General features: G+C 43.3%; 2 protein-coding genes across 5 annotated transcripts in view; one reads left to right on the forward strand and one right to left on the reverse strand.

Moving 5' to 3' along the window:
- The window catches only part of LOC143764983 (calcium-binding protein 2-like), a 55,204-nt gene extending 46,753 nt beyond the window's left edge, over positions 1-8,451 (forward strand). Inside the window, exon 6 of one of the 2 annotated variants that reach the window (XM_077251154.1) lies at positions 8,246-8,451. In XM_077251154.1, coding sequence (XP_077107269.1) covers positions 8,246-8,274 — 29 coding nt within the window. In that variant the 3' untranslated portion in view covers positions 8,275-8,451. Of the gene's footprint in view, positions 1-6,912; positions 7,478-8,245 lie in introns of those variants that run through there. The other variant, XM_077251153.1, reaches the window with a different exon arrangement.
- The window catches only part of TMEM134 (transmembrane protein 134), a 29,875-nt gene continuing 20,609 nt past the window's right edge, over positions 7,501-16,766 (reverse strand). For all 3 annotated transcript variants that reach the window (XM_077251156.1, XM_077251155.1, XM_077251157.1), the window contains 5 exons: positions 11,371-11,460; positions 9,888-9,964; positions 9,762-9,806; positions 9,615-9,668; positions 7,501-8,750 (listed from right to left, as the gene is read on the reverse strand). In XM_077251156.1, the coding sequence (XP_077107271.1) occupies positions 8,668-8,750; positions 9,615-9,668; positions 9,762-9,806; positions 9,888-9,964; positions 11,371-11,460 (349 nt within the window). In that variant the 3' untranslated portion in view covers positions 7,501-8,667. The remainder of the gene's footprint in view (positions 8,751-9,614; positions 9,669-9,761; positions 9,807-9,887; positions 9,965-11,370; positions 11,461-16,766) is intronic.

Here is a 16,766-nt window from a genome sequence, read left to right on the forward strand (position 1 = left end):
ACCCAGTATCAGCACGGGTTTACTAGGGACCGTTCATGTCAGACTAATTTGATCAGCTTCTATGAAGAGGTAAGTTCCGGACTGGACCAAGGGAACCCAGTGGACGTAGTGTATATGGACTTTTCAAAAGCTTTTGATACGGTGCCACACAAAAGGTTGATACGTAAAACGAACCTATCCAATACAGTGCATGGCTGCCCACTCTCCCCAGTCCCACAAGCTCGCTGCCTCGGGGTAATCCTTGACGCTGATCTCTCCTTCAAACCACATATCCAAGCCCTTTCCACTTCCTGCCGACTTCAACTCAAAAATATTTCAAGAATCCGTACATTCCTCAACCAAGAATCTGCAAAAACCCTAGTCCATGCCCTCATCATCTCTCGCCTTGACTACTGCAACCTCCTGCTCTGTGGCCTCCCCTCTAACACTCTCGCACCCCTCCAATCTATTCTAAACTCTGCTGCCCGACTAATCCACCTGTCCCCCCGCTATTCCCCAGCCTCTCCCCTGTCAATCCCTTCACTGGCTCCCCATTGCCCAGAGACTCCAGTACAAAACCCTAACCATGACATACAAAGCCATCCACAACCTGTCTCCTCCATACATCTGTGACCTCGTCTCCCGGTACTTACCTACACGCAACCTCCGATCCTCACAAGATCTCCTTTTCTACTCCCCTCTTATCTCCTCTTCCCACAATCGTATACAAGATTTCTCTCACGTATCACCCCTACTCTGGAACCCTCTACCACAACACATCAGACTCTCGCCTACCATCGAAACCTTCAAAAAGAGCCTGAAGACCCATCTCTTCCGACAAGCCTACAACCTGCAGTAACCACCGATCAATCAAACCGCTGCATGACCAGCTCTATCCTCACCTACTGTATTCTCACCCATCCCTTGTAGATTGTGAACCTTCGCGGGCAGGGTCCTCTCTCCTCCTGTACCAGTTTTGACTTGTATTGTTTAAGAATATTGTACTTGTTTTTATTATGTATACCCCTCCTCACATGTAAAGCACCATGGAATAAATGGCGCTATAACAATAAATAATAATAATAAAATGAGAATAATGGGGATAGGGCAAAATATGTGTAAGTGGGTTGAGAGCTGGCTCAGGGATAGGAAACAAAGGGTGGTTATTAATGGAGCACACTCGGACTGGGTCGAGGTTAGCAGTGGGGTACCACAGGGGTCAGTATTGGGCCCTCTTCTTTTTAACATATTTATTAATGACCTTGTAGGGTGCATTCAGAGTAGAATTTCAATATTTGCAGATGACACTAAACTCTGCAGGGTAATCAATACAGGAGAGGACAATTTTATATTACAGGATGATTTATGTAAACTAGAAGCTTGGGCTGATAAATGGCAAATGAGCTTTAATGGGGATAAATGTAAGGTCATGCACTTGGGTAGAAGTAATAAGATGTATAACTATGTGCTCAATTCTAAAACTCTGGGCAAAATCGTCAAAGAAAAAGACCTGGGTGTATGGGTGGATGACAAACTCATTCAGTGGCCAGTGTCAGGCAGCTGCTACAAAGGCAAATAAAATAATGGTATGCATTAAAAGAGGCATAGATGCTCATGAGAACATTATTTTACCTCTATACAAGTCACTAGTTCAACCACACTTAGAATACTGTGCACAGTTCTGGTCTCCGGTGTATAAGAAAGACATAGCTGAACTGGAGCGGGTGCAGAGAAGAGCGACCAAGGTTATTAGAGGACTGGGGGGTCTGCAATACCAAGATAGGTTATTACACTTGGGGCTATTTAGTTTGGAAAAACGAAGACTAAGTGGTGATCTTATTTTAATGTATAAATATATGATGGGACAGTACAAAGACCTTTCTGATGATCTTTTTAATCATAGACCTGAGACAGGGACAAGGGGGCATCCTCTACGTCTGGAGGAAAGAAGGTTTAAGCATAATAACAGACGCAGATTCTTTACTGTAAGAGCAGTGAGACTATGGAACTCTCTGCCGTATGATGTTGTAATGAGTGATTCATTACTTAAATTTAAGAGGGGACTGGATACCTTTCTGGAAAAGTATAATGTTACAAGGTATATACACTAGATTCCTTGATAGGGCGTTGATCCAGGGAACTAGTCTGACTGCCATATGTGGAGTCGGGAAGGAATTTTTTTCCCCAATGTGGAGCTTACTCTTTGCCACATGGTTTTTTTTTGCCTTCCTCTGGATCAACATGGTAGGGCATGTTAGGTTAGGCTATGGGTTGAACTAGATGGACTTAAAGTTTTCCTTCAATCTTAATAACTATGTAAGTCTGGGCCCACTGCAACCGTTTCTGCTTGTGAACACTGTTTAGGGGTGGCCAAATAGTAGGTTTATGCACCACAGCAAGCCTTTGAAGGATCCTTTACCTTGAGGTTCGAGGGACTCCCGAGGCACCAGCAGCTTCAAATAACTGTTTGCTGCTTTGTAATGGTATTTTGGCAGCTGCTCTCTTAATCCAATGAATTTGTCTGGCAGAAACCTTCTTCATTATGCCTTTATCTGCATGAACTCTGTCTGTGCTCTGTTTCAGTCACAAATCTCTTCACAGTATGATGATCACTCTTAAGTTTTCGTGAAATATCTAATGTTTTCATCCCTTCACCAAGGCATTGCATTATTTAACGCTTTTCAGCAGCAGAGAGATACTTTTTATTTCCCATATTGCTTGAAACTTGTGGCCTGCTTACTTGTTTCCCTTTAATTAGAATCACCTGGAAAACTAATTATCACGTGTTTAAGAGTGATTTCAGTGGTCCACTGAGCCCTGAGACACAATACCATGCACGAGTTTGTTTGAAAAACAAAACAATTAAATCTTTATGACACTTAAATGCAATTTGCATAATAATTTGGAACACGGTGTATAGTCAAGCAGCCAAAAGGCCCATGGGCATTCTGGAGGAGGACATCTATTAATTATTTACTTAACAAATTTGTCCGGCCTTTATGGAAGAGCAGCAAGAAGAAAGCCATTTTTTTTAACCCCTGCATGACAGGAGCTTTTTTTCATTCCTTCTTCCCAGAGCCATAACTTTTTTATTTTTTTGTCAATATGGCCATGCGAGAGCTTATTTTTTGCGGGATGAGTTTTACTTTTGAACAATACCATTGGTTTTACCAGGTTATGTAACAGAAAATGGGACCAAAAATCCAAGTGCGGTGAAATTGAAAAAAATTGCAATCCCACACTTGTTTTTTGGCTTTTTTTTGCGAGGTTCACTAAATGCTAAAAATGACATGTCATTATGATTCTCCAGGTCATTAAGAGTTCATAGACACAAAACATGTCTAGGTTCATTTTTATCTAAGTGGTGAAAAAAAAATCCAAACTTTGCGCCATTTTCCGAGACCCGTAGCATCTCCATTTTTTGTGATCTCGGGTTGGGTGTGGGTTTGGGTTTATTTTTTTGCCTGCCAAGCTGACGTTTTTAAAGATACCATTTTGTGCTATGCCGTTTAGCAATCAGGTTAATCCTTTTTTTTTATTGATAGATGGGGCGATTCTGAACGTGGCAATACCAAATATGTGTATGTTTGATTTTATTTTTATGGTTTTATTTTGAATGGGGAGAAAGGGGGGTGATTTGAACTTATGTTTTTATTTTTTTTCATATTTTTAAACACTTTTTTAAAAACTTTTGGCATGCTTCAAAATAGCCTCCATGGGAGGCTAAAAGCTGCCACAACTTGATCGGCTCTGCTACATAGAGGCAATGCTCAGATCGCCTCTACGTAGCAGAATTACTGCATTGCTATGAGCGCCGACCATAGGGGGGCACTCACAGCAATCCGGCATCAACAACCATAGAGATCTCAAGGAGACCTCTGGTTGTCATGCCGACGCACCGATGACCCCCGATCATGTGACGGGGGTCAGCGGTGAGCGTATTTCCAGCCTGATGGCTGGAAGTGCACGTTAAATGACGCTGTCAGTCTGACAGCAGCATTTAACTAGTTAATAGGCGTGGGCGGATCAAGATTCCGCCTGCACCTATTGCGGGCACGTCAGCTGTTCAAAACAGCTGACATGTCCTAGCTTTGAGGTGAGCTCACTGCCGAAGCGCACCTCAAAGCAGGGGAAACTGACGTTGGACGTACTGTCTCTTCTGATGTCAGAAAGGGGTTAAAGCAAGCCCGTTTGCAGTTTGTAAAAAGCCTGGTTGGGGACACAGCTAGCATGTGGAACAAGGTGCTCTGGTGAAATAAGCCCAAAGTAGAACTTTTTGGGGTAAATGCAAAACGTGTTGCAGAAAACGAACAATGTACATAACCCTGAATACACCATCCCCACAGTCAAACATGGTGGCATCATGCTGTGGGGATGCTTTTCTTCAGCAGGCAGATGGAAGCTGGTCAGTTGATAGAGCTAAATACATGGCAGTCCTGGAGGAAAATCTGTTAGGCTGCTTTCACACTAGCGTCGGTACGGGGCCGTCTCCATGCGTCGGCCCGACGTACTGACGCATGCTGTGAAAAAAAAAAAGCACAACGGGGGCAGCGGATGCAGTTTTTCAATGCATCCGCTGCCCCATTGTAATGTCCGGGGAGGAGGGGGCGGAGTTCCGGCCACGCATGCGCGGTTGGAAATGGCGGACACGACGCAAAAAAAAAAACGTTACATGTAACTTTTTTTGTGCCGACGGTCCACCAAAACACGACGCATCCGGCGAACGACGGATGCGACGTGTGGCCATACGTTGCTAATGCAAGCCTATGGAGAAAAAAAAGCATCCTGCGGGCAATTTTGCAGGATGCGTTTTTTCTCCATTGCGACGTACAGCAAGCGACGCTAGTGTGAAAGTGGATGCCTACATCCAATCTCACCGAGCTAGTCTGCAAATGGCAACAATTTAAGCCTCTAGATGTGGTAAGCTGGTGGAGACAGACACCAAAAGACTTCCAGCAGTAGCTACAGTGAAAGGTGGATGAATACAAATGAGTGTCACAATTTTGAAATTTATATTTTTAAAATAATTAGAAAATCATGTATCATTTCCTTTAAACTTCACAAATACTTGCTACTTTGGGTTAGGATACCACATAAAATCCCAATTAAAAAAAAAATTAAGTTTGTGGTTGGAAGGTGAAAAAAAAATATGGAAAAGTTCATGGGGTATGAATACTTTTTCAAGGCACTATAGATCCAAGTCACCAAACATAATATAATAGGCATAAATCTCAGCAAGCTTACGTTTAGATGAGCATTTAATGTGAGGATTAGTCACATTAGCCCCATGTACCCGACTGCCTACCAGATGGGTACCGTAGTTGCCTATTTCCAGCACTATGAACCAAACTGGTGCAGGCTGCAATTTTTGGCATGCTGACAAAAAACAAAGTACTTATGTTCTGTTCACCCATATCTTAATGCTGATTTACTGCTGGGCTTCTATCCCCATTAAATATTTCTCCCATATGTAAAGTACACCAAGGAGCTGATTCATCATTTGCAGCTTTTTAATGACTCTTTGTGGTATTAAAATTTTTTTTCTATTTCACAGTCTCAAGAATAGCGTATGCAGTTTGATGAATTTTACGTAAAAGTTAAAATGGGCTGTCCATTACTCAGACAGCCCTGCTCAATCACTATATTCGCCACTGGAAAATCAAAACCGCCTGTACTCACCCCCCCTGTGCCAGGTCTCCCGTGACGTTAGGTCATGTGAGCCCTGCAGTCAATCAACGGTCACCTCAGTCTCACTTACTTTGGACGTAACTTCTGGAGGAAGACCGAGAGTAGCAGCAGTTCTCACACTTTCCAGATATCCGTTATGTCCGAATGAAGTGAATCTGGTTGTAGGGCTCACGTGACATAACGCCAGGCGAACCCCAGCACAGACGTCGCTGGAACTGTGCCACTAACAAAGCTGAATATAAGCAGTTTTACATTTTACAGGGTGGGCAATATAGTAATTGAGAAGAAGTAATAATAAAAAAAATTAAATATTTTTTTAAAACACCAAAAAGTCGCTTGGTAAGTTTACCTTCTTGACTCAAATTAAGCTTAGACTGTGCCAAAAAAAAAATAAAAAAATTGACAGCTTTTGTTCCACAAGTGTACTGAAGTCCAGCTCAAAAATTGAGCAAGATTTTGTAAAGTTGCAAATGATAAATTAGGCTAAACATCTGAATAACCAAAATCACATTGTAAAAAAATTTTAAAAAAAAATTAGTGATGAGCGAGTATACTCGTTACTTGAGATTTCCCGAGCACGCTTGGGTGACCTCCAAGTACTTTTTAGTTTTAGGAGATTTAGTTTTCATCGCCGCAGCTGAATGATTTACATCTGATAGCCAGCATAAGTACATGTGGGGGTTGCCTGGTTGCTAGGGAATCCCCACATGTAATCAAGCTGGCTAACAGATGTAAATCATTCAGCTGCGGCAATAAAAACTAAATCTTCAAGCACTAAAAAATACTCAGAGGACCCCCGAGTGTGCTTGAGTAACGAGTATATTCGCTCATCACTAATAATCATCTGTATAATTAAGGCTGGGGCTACACAGGAACATGTCTTGAGGTATATCGAGATCGTAGACATATCTCAGAACATTTTCTATGGAGTCTCATTTTGACTTACCGCAATTGCAACAGTAGCAAATGTTTTCAAATAGTTGGATTTTCTGTCTCTGGTTGTAAGTGATTCACTTGTCAGAGGTGTTAGTGGAAGTCAAAAAGATTAGCCCCTTTTTTAAAATTTTTTTTTTTCAAAATTGCAACTAGGTGCATGACTTGTCTGAGAAATGTTATTGTGTGACTTGGGTCGCCATGTAGCCCCAGCCTAAAAAGTACCTCCCAGAAGAGGCAATATTTTTGCTTGGATCTTGACAGTGTGATCTTTATGAATTTACTTGGCGGTGATCATTATTGTGGTTTCAGATGTATCACAAACAGAGTGCGGCTTCAGCCACCACTTCTACTTCACATACTATGAGCAGCAGCTGTAAAAGCACGGATGCATACCCTATGATGGAAGGTGGCAGCTCCCAGGAGGAACACCGTTGATTTTTTCCTAACTACCAAGCCGGCACATCTCTATGATGGAAAGCCAGTGGCTTCAGGGAGGAATAAAAGTTTATTTTTATTTTTTTTTACGGTAGCTGCACTTTTAGTAAGCGTCACAGCATTGGAACGCTATTTACTTACAGATTAATAGCATTTGGGGAATGACAGAATCCCTTTACATTATATCCTATAGATTTGCCCGAAAATATTTTGGGAGGAAAATCTCTTAAACTAATTTCTTTGACATCTTTATCGGTCCATTACAGGCAAGAATACTTTACTCTGTGGACCCATTTGTGCCCTTAAATATACCAGAACCCAGCTGACCCTATTTTCATCTTAAAAGTCCATTAAGAATTGCTGGGATGCATACACAAAACCTAAGGCAACCTCCTGGTGGAAAGGGATGTACTAACTTAGCACACCAATGTATTGATGACCTGGGGATGAAAACAGTATACATACAGAAACAAGTATTTTTATTTTCTTTATTAAAAACACTTTAAAGAAGTTGGACGTAAGACACTTAGTAATGCGGACTCCCGCGACCCATACAAGTACAGTAGTGTAGGTGACATGTATGCACCTACAGTGCAGTCTCCAGCCCAGGGCAAACGAGAAGTGGATAGTTCCCATGCCTTTACCACACATGAAGGCCTGTCTAGGATTAGAGAAAAAGAAATCGTGCCCATTTTCTTGCCTTCAAAAATAGTGTCATTCCTGTCTATGGTTTGCAACAAGAAACACAGACCGGAGTGGAGAGGTTTCTCAGAGGGGCCCAATCTGCCCCCTTAAAAGAAACATGTTATGATGAAAATGGCATCTGATCTGCAGGCTGGATGTTATAGAGCAGAATGATATACATTTTTTGGATAACTTTCATTAGACTTGCATTTTATTCATTAAGATCCTGAGTTTGTATGAATGAGTCCAGTGGGCAGTCCTATTCAGTGATTGGTAGTCTTTCCTAGTAGAACCGCCCACTGGACTCTTTCATACAAATTCCAAGTTATACTGAATGTTTTCCCACAAAACTATATACAATCCTGCACTGCTTCTTCTGTACACCATGATGGCCACAGATCACAGTGCCTGTACAACCGGATCGGTTTCCTTTAATGTTACTGACACCCTGAGCAATGTAATCTCCCGCAATACTCAGGAGAAGGACTCTTCACACTGTCCATCCATTTTTCCTGTTTTTCAGAGTTTGTCATGATGCTGTCATCCAGATAAGTTCTGAAGTTCATATGAGAAATGAAATGCTCCGGACAGTCATCCTGCTGCAGCGACACCACTATTAAAGTGCATACAATTTTTGTAGTAAAATCTTTTCATGTCTTTATAAACCCATTAAACACTTACAAACAATGTAAAAATATGCATTTCATTAAATAATAATAAAAAAAAAAGCTGAAATCTCCACCTGTGTCACAGAAATATTGGCTTCAGAGGATAAAGATGCCCTCATTCCTTCCATGGTAGCAAGATATTTAGAGAGGCAGCACCCACGGGCTCGGGCACTGCCCTCTAGTGGTCCATACCTGTTGCCCTAAGAGTTTTTAGTGGTTTCCATAGTGTTTGTTTTTTTTCATTCAGTGTATTGAAGGTCAGAAGTTTTTGGTTAAATCACTTGTCAAAATACGGGAGGTAGAAAAACTGGAAACCATGTCGGCCCCTCACAGCACAATATATAAATATTACATGGTATACTGCAAAGAAAGAGGAGAATGGTCCACATTACCAGCTTGTCCATTATAGGTCTATCTGACTACATCATGACATTTACATATGGGATACGATGGGTTGGCCAGTGCTTTTATATTTATGGCCTATCCTCAAGGTCACTATGCAGTTGACGTTGACAGAGCTGTGCAGCTCCGCAACTGATCATATCAGGTCAGCACCAAGAACAGCTGATTGGCGGAGGTGCTTCGTGTCATACCCCCATCAATCTGATATTCATGGCCTAGATTAAGGGAAGCCATCAATATAAAAATACCAGAGAACCCCTTTAAAGGAATAGAACACCTCCCTGTAACATTGCATCAGTATAAGACAAGTAATGTGATATATTTACAGAGTTTGTAATATACTCCAGAGCTGCACAAGATATGTGTACCTATTGACTCCAACAGCAGAATAGTGAATTCTGCTGTTGGAGTCAATAGGTACACATATCTTGTATTAATTCTGAATTACAGCCTGTGATATACTCATTGTTTGTAGAGTCACTGGGTACATACATCATTTATACTGTACTAATCCTGAGTTGCATCCTGTATTATACTCTAGAGCTGCAGTCATAACTGCACAAACTGCAATCGCTCAGAATTCCCTGAAATCTTGGCATTTGCACAGAGCTGGCTTTGGTATTTGTGTTCTGGTATGTGTCGGTCCATACCAAGCACTGTACTATGATCTTAAGTAGGAAAGACTAATGCATTTTAAGAGTATAGCTCAGTCATTGGAAGCATTTAAACAAGCTTGTTGACGGACACATCCAGAACAACCAGCAACATTGTGAATGCAGCTCTTGAGTTGTAAAGGAAAGAATAAAAAGCACAATGCCTCACCTCCTGGAATCAACAGTAGTAAACCCGGCACGAAGAAGATGGCACTGGACACGGCTGCAGAAATAAGAGGAACACTGGACTAGTCATTGGTTACATGGAAACAGTACTTACGGTGCACAAAACACTGCAGTAAAGTGTGCTGCAAACCTGGTGATGGGCTGACTTGTAGTCCCACACCGACAAACACAAACACTGGAGAGAAAAGAAAACAAACTGTTAGCAGATCAGCCACATTAAAAAAAAAAGGTAGGGGACACACATGACAATGCTCACCCAAGCCTAGAAGAAGGAGCAGAAAAGACGACAGGACAACCTTCTTATTCTTCTGTACAAGAGGATGTCTGGTCCAGCTGGAGGAGACACAGGAATAGTGAATTTATTGCAAGGCAACAAAAATGATCAGCCAGGCTGTGTCAACATAGGGGAAGTGAAATAACAGAGTACTCCTTGAGAGAGAGGTGCCAGAGACCAGCTGATCTCCGGAGGTCTCACTGAGGATGAGTGGAGTGGCAGAGCACAAGACCGACTGCAGCTCCATTCACATGGGATCAGTGGGATCCCAGCAACATATCACATATATAAAGCAGTGAGCAAGGAAAGGGGATGATACTATAGAATACTGTATTGTGGCCATCAGAGAAGCAATAAATGGAGCTACGATGATGCGAGTATATCACACAAGTTCTATTATGTCACATCACATAGCCGCCGCAAATACACATAGATAAAATGGAATGTATAGAAAGAGAACTTCTGAAGCAGCATTGCAGCCGGCATTTCCATACAGATGTGAGACTTTTGGAAGTGGTTTTCTTACAATCAGCCACAGCATTTTTTTTATTATATAAAATTGCCACAAGGTTAGATAAGAATCCTCTGTTAACCCTTGAAATTACATGGAAGGGCCAAGTTCACCAGAGTGATACTAAAGGTACCTTCACACTAAACGACGCTGCAGAGATATAGACAACGATGCCGATCGCTGCAGCGTCGCTGTTTCGTCGTTGTGTGGTCGCTGGGGAGCTGTCACACAGACGGCTCTCCAGCGACCAACGATGCCGAAGTCCCCGGGTAACCAGGGTAAACATCGGGTTACTAAGCGCAGGGCCGCGCTTAGTAACCCGATGTTTACCCTGGTTACCAGTGTAAATGTAAAAAAACCAAACAGTACATACTCACCTTCTGCTGTCTGTCACACGTCCCCCGGCGTCTGCTTCCCGCACTGACTGTGAGTGCCGGCCGTATAAGGCACAGCACAGCGGTGACGTCACTGCTGTGCTCTGCTTTCACTTTACGGCCGGCACTCACAGTCAGTGCGGGAAGCAGACGCCGGGGGACGGGTGACAGACAGCAGAAGGTGGGTATGTACTGTTTGTTTTTTTTACATTCACAATGGTAACCAGGGTAAACATCGGGTTACTAAGCGCGGCCCTGCGCTTAGTAACCTGATATTTACCCTGGTTACCACTGTAAAACATCGCTGGCATCGTTGCTTTGGCTGTCAAACACAACGATACACGCCGATCTGCTGACCAAATAAAGTTCTGAACTTTCAGCAACGACCAGCGATATCACAGCAGGATCCAGATCGCTGCTGCGTGTCAAACACAACGATATCGCTATCCAGGACGCTGCCACGTCACGGATCGCTATCGTTATCGCTGCAAAGTCGCTTAGTGTGAAGGTACCTTAACTCTTATTAGTAGTTCAGTGACATGTTTAATAGGGTTCTACAAAGAAAAGGGCCAACGCTTACCTGAAGCATTCTTGTGTGGATAACTGGGTGCTGTTACTAATGGTACTGAAGGAACACTGAGAGCTGCGAGAGGACAGTGTCGGGAGACCTCTGTAGGTGAGAAGGTAAGTGTCAGTGTACAACGTCCCCTTACAGCAACCCGCACACAATCTACAATAAAAGGGTGCCAGTGTCCGGATGTCTCTCATTGATGTACGGGCCCCGGCGTCCCTCCCGAGGTGTACAGGCCCCGGCGATCCTCCCGAGGTGTACAGGCCCCGGCGTCCCTCCCGAGGTGTACAGGCCCCGGCGTCCCTCCCGAGGTGTACAGGCCCCGGCGTCCCTCCCGAGGTGTACAGGCCCCGGCGTCCCTCCCGAGGTGTACAGGCCCCGGCGCCCCTCCCGAGATGTACAGGCTCCAGCCATCACATTAGTAGCGAGTTAGTTAAATCTTTGACCAAATATAGCAGATAAATTTCAAGTTAGTCATTTTATACGGCCCCCCGATTGATAGTCTAAATATCCAAATGGCACGTGGCAGAAAAAAGGTTCCTCACTCCTGCTTTAGCGTGTTTGGGGTCCACTTTCCTGGATGGGGAAAACCCTTAAAAGGTCCTTTTACACTGAGCGACGCAGTCTGTATATGGACCATGCAGTTTGCACGGTTATTTTATGGTCTACATACACAATCCAAACAGCCAACAAAGAAATATTTTGCACGTACGTCTGCTGATAAGTTTACATGGACCACTGGTCAGGAACTAGTGCTTTTCTTTCAGACAATTACCGGCCAGTGTATCGGGGTCTTAACCCCTTCAAGTCGTGGCCCTTTTTCGTTTTTCACTCCCCTCCTTCCCAGAGCCATAACTTTTTTATTTTTCCGTCAATATGGCCATATGAGGGCTTATTTTTTGCGGGACAAGTTGTACTTTTGAACGACACCATTGGTTTTACCATGTCTTTTACTAGAAAACGGGAAAAAAATTCCAAGTGCAGTGAAATTGCAAAAAAAGTGCAATCCCACACTTGTTTTTTGTTTGGCTTTTTTGCTAGGTTCACTAAATGCTAAAACTGACCTGCCATTGTGATTCTCCAGGTCATTACAAGAGAGACACCTAATATGTCTAGGTTATTTTTTATTCAAGTGGTGAAAAAAAATTCAAAACTTTGCTTAAAAAAAAAAAAAAGTGCCATTTTCAGATACCCGAAGCGTCTCCATTTTTCGTGATCTGGGGTCAGGTGAGGGCTTATTTTTTGCGTGCCGAGCTGACATTTTTAATAATATCACTTTTGTGCAGATATGTTCTTTTGATCGCCCGTTATTGCATTTTAATGCAATGTCTCGGCGACCAAAAAAACATAATTCTGGCGTTTTTAATTTTTTTTCTTGCTACGCTGTTTAGCGATCAGGTTAATGCTTTTTTTTTTATTGATAGATTGGGCGATTCTGAACGCGGCGATACCAAATACTTGTAGGTTTGATTTTTTTTTGTTTTATTTAAGATGGGGCGAAAGGGGGGCGATTTAAACTTTTATGTTTTTTAAATTTTTTTCATATTTTTAAAAACATTTTTTTTTTTACCTGTGCCATGCTTCAATAGCCTCCATGGGAGGCTAGACGCTGGCACAACTCGATTGGCTCAGCTACATAGCAGCGATCATCAGATCGCTGCTATGTAGCTGAAATGCAGGTGTGCTGTGAGCGCCCACCACAGGGGGGCGCTCACACCAGGCCGGCATCAGTAACCATAGAGGTCTCAAGTTTTTTGTTTTTTTTTAAACAGAAAATCATTTATTCCATATGGTAAAGAAATAATAATAATAAAAAAAATGATATAAACTGTGATCGAAGTAATTGTGCCCAATAATGATACTAATAGAAATTACGGCTAGTTGCATTAAAAACAAGCTATTTTCCAAATGTACTACAGGCACACTCATGGTATCAGACAGTGAGAACATACAAGTACACCAGACCTGGGCAAACTGCAGCATGCAGACAGAGACCGCTGAAGGGCATGGGTTACTGTTTCAACTGAAACACTAACCCATGCCATACCTTCTATCCATCACCAGCTGTTACAGCTATCCATATCTTCAGGATGCAGACAGCAGTGAATATATTGGTGGAGAAAGAGGTCACCGGCTCCATCTTCCACCAATCAGCCTATCATCTCATTGCGCTGCTGCAGAGAGTCAGTGCAGAGGAGACAGAAGCAGAGCGCCGGGGAAACGGGAGTATGTGGTGGTGTTTTATTTTCATGTGTATGGGATATTTGTATTTACATAGGAGGAGGGGCTCATACTGTATATAGGTAGCTGTATAGGGTGTAGATAACTATATATATACTAGATTGTGGCCCGATTCTAACGCATCGGGTATTCTAGAATATGCATGTCCCCGTAGTATATGGACAATGATGAGTCCAGAATTCACGGCAGACTGTGCCCGTCGCTGATTGGTCGAGGCAACCTTTATGACATCGTTGTCGCCATGGCAACCATTATTACATCTACGTCGATACTGTGCCCGTCGCTTATTGGTCGAGGCGAATTCACGGCAGACTGTGCCCGTCACTGATTGGTCGAGGCAACCTTTATGACATCATCGTCGCCATGCTGTGCCCGTCTCTGATTGGTCGAGGCCTGGCGGCCTCGACCAATCAGAGACGCGGGATTTCCAGGACAGAGACAGACAGACGGAAAAACCCTTAGACAATTATATATATAGATGTATATATACACTCACCGGCCACTTTATTAGGTACACCATGCTAGTAACGGGTTGGACCCCCTTTTGCCTTCAGAACTGCCTCAATTCTTCGTGGCATAGATTCAACAAGGTGCTGGAAGCATTCCTCAGAGATTTTGGTCCATATTGACATGATGGCATCACACAGTTGCCGCAGATTTGTCGGCTGCACATCCCAAAGATGCTGCATACAAGGCAGGATGGATCCATGCTTTCATGTTGTTTACGCCAAATTCTGACCCTACCATCCGAATGTCGCAGCAGAAATCGAGACTCATCAGACCAAGCAACGTTTTTCCAATCTTCTACTGTCCAATTTCGATGAGCTTGTACAAATTGTAGCCTCAGTTTCCTGTTCTTAGCTGAAAGGAGTGGTACCCGGTGTGGTCTTCTGCTGCTGTAGCCCATCTGCCTCAAAGTTCGACGCACTGTGCGTTCAGAGATGCTCTTAGGCCTACCTTGGTTGTAACGGGTGGCGATTTGAGTCACTGTTGCCTTTCTATCAGCTCGAACCAGTCTGCCCATTCTCCTCTGACCTCTGGCATCAACAAGGCATTTCCGCCCACAGAACTGCCGCTCACTGGATTTTTTTTCTTTTTCGGACCATTCTCTGTAAACCCTAGAGATGGTTGTGCGTGAAAATCCCAGTAGATCAGCAGTTTCTGAAATACTCAGACCAGCCCTTCTGGCACCAACAACCATGCCACGTTCAAAGGCACTCAAATCACCTTTCTTCCCCATACTGATGCTCGGTTTGAACTGCAGGAGATTGTCTTGACCATGTCTACATGCCTAAATGCACTGAGTTGCCGCCATGTGATTGGCTGATTAGAAATTAAGTGTTAACAAGAAGTTGGACAGGGGTACCTAATAAAGTGGCCGGTGAGTGTATATTTTACACATACATACACAGCTGTGTGAGAAAGTGTTTGCCCTCTTCCTGATAGGCAGGTCCTATTTAAGTGATTTCTTGATTGAGAAAAGGTGTGGGGAATTAACAGGCCAGCTAGGCAATCTGAACTCCCAAACATATGATAAACCACAGTTCGTTAAAACATAAGGGGGAGCAATCACTTTTTCAAACAGAGATGATAGATATATATACTATGTGGGGCTCATATGGTATAAGGGGGCTGTGTGCAGGCTCATACAGTATATATGGGGATTTCAGCATACTTAAAGTGAACATGTCAGCAGGATTGTGCACAGTAACCTACAGACACTGTCAAATTGGCGTTGTTACACTGATTACAATGATACCTGGGTTGATGAATTCTGCAGTAGCATCAATGGTGTTCCAATAGATGCTAGTGCACAAGCGCTGTTGCCATCTTGGCAGATAAAAAGAAAAAGGCTCCATCAAGATGGCGCTGGTTCTGATAGATGCTACTGTGCAGGCGCCGCCATCTTGATGAAGCCTAATTTTTTTTCTCTGCCAAAATGGCAGCGGGCTTGCACAGTAGCATCTATTGGAACACCATTAAGGCTGTGTGCACACGTCATATTTTTTTCGCGGTTTTTCGTTATAAAAACGCTATAAAACCGTGAAAAAAACGCTCACATTAAGCATCCTATTTAATAGAATGCAATCCGCATTTTTTGTGCACATGCTGCGTTGTTTTCCTGAGCGGAAACGCATTCCAGAAAAAAACACAGCATGTTCATTAATTTGCAGACTCGCGGGGATTTCGCACACCTAGGAATGCATTGATCGGCTTACTTCCCGCATGGGGCTATGCCCACCATGCGGGAAGTAAGCGGATCATGTGCGGTTGGTACCCAGGGTGGAGGAGAGGAGACTCTCCTCCAGGCCCTGGGAACCATATAATTGTTAAAAAAAATAATTAAAATAAAAAATAGTGATATACTCACCTTCTGATGGCCCCCGGAGTCCTCCCGCCTCTCAGCGGTGCACGTGGCTGCTTCCATTCCCATGGATGCTGTGTGTGAAGGACCTGCGATGACGTCGCGGTCACGTGACGTCATCGCAGGTCCTGCACACAAAGCATCTATAGGAACGGAAGCTGCCGCGTGCATCGCTGAGGAGATCAGGGCCTTCGGAAGGTGAGAATAACCATTTTTTTTTATTTTTTTAAATATTATATATGTGTGACCAACCTGTCAATCAGTTTTCCAAGCGACGCTACAGATCGCTTCGAAAACGCTAGCATTCTGCAAGCTAATTATGCTTGCAAAACGCTAATGTTTAGCAGGAATATGCATGCCAATTCCGCATGCGATAGACCCGCGGCAGGAGTTGCAGAATTGCCACAGAAATTTCCGCGGCAATTCTGCGACGTGTGCGCTTAGCCTAATGCTACTGCGCAGTTGCAGACGCCATTTTGTTTGACAAAAATAAAAAATAAAAATAAAAGTTCTTAAACAAAACTATATGGCTAAGCAAAATTAAAATATGAATATTATCCCCCTTATGCTACAGCGCAGACGCTGCTGCCTGCCTGACAAATGTGAATTCTTTTAATTGTTTTTAGATCATATTTTATGCAGTATGTAAACTAGGGGGCTGGTCATTGAGGGAACAGTGACCGGTCAGAAGCCACACAGATGAATACCTAATCAGAGCACCACATGGAGACCCCCCCCCCCCCCAAGGGCCGCCTCGGAGTACGAGCATATCATTACTTCAAAGCTGAAAATAAAGATT

This window comes from Ranitomeya variabilis, chromosome 4 (assembly GCF_051348905.1).
Source record: "Ranitomeya variabilis isolate aRanVar5 chromosome 4, aRanVar5.hap1, whole genome shotgun sequence".
NCBI lineage: Eukaryota > Metazoa > Chordata > Amphibia > Anura > Dendrobatidae > Ranitomeya > Ranitomeya variabilis.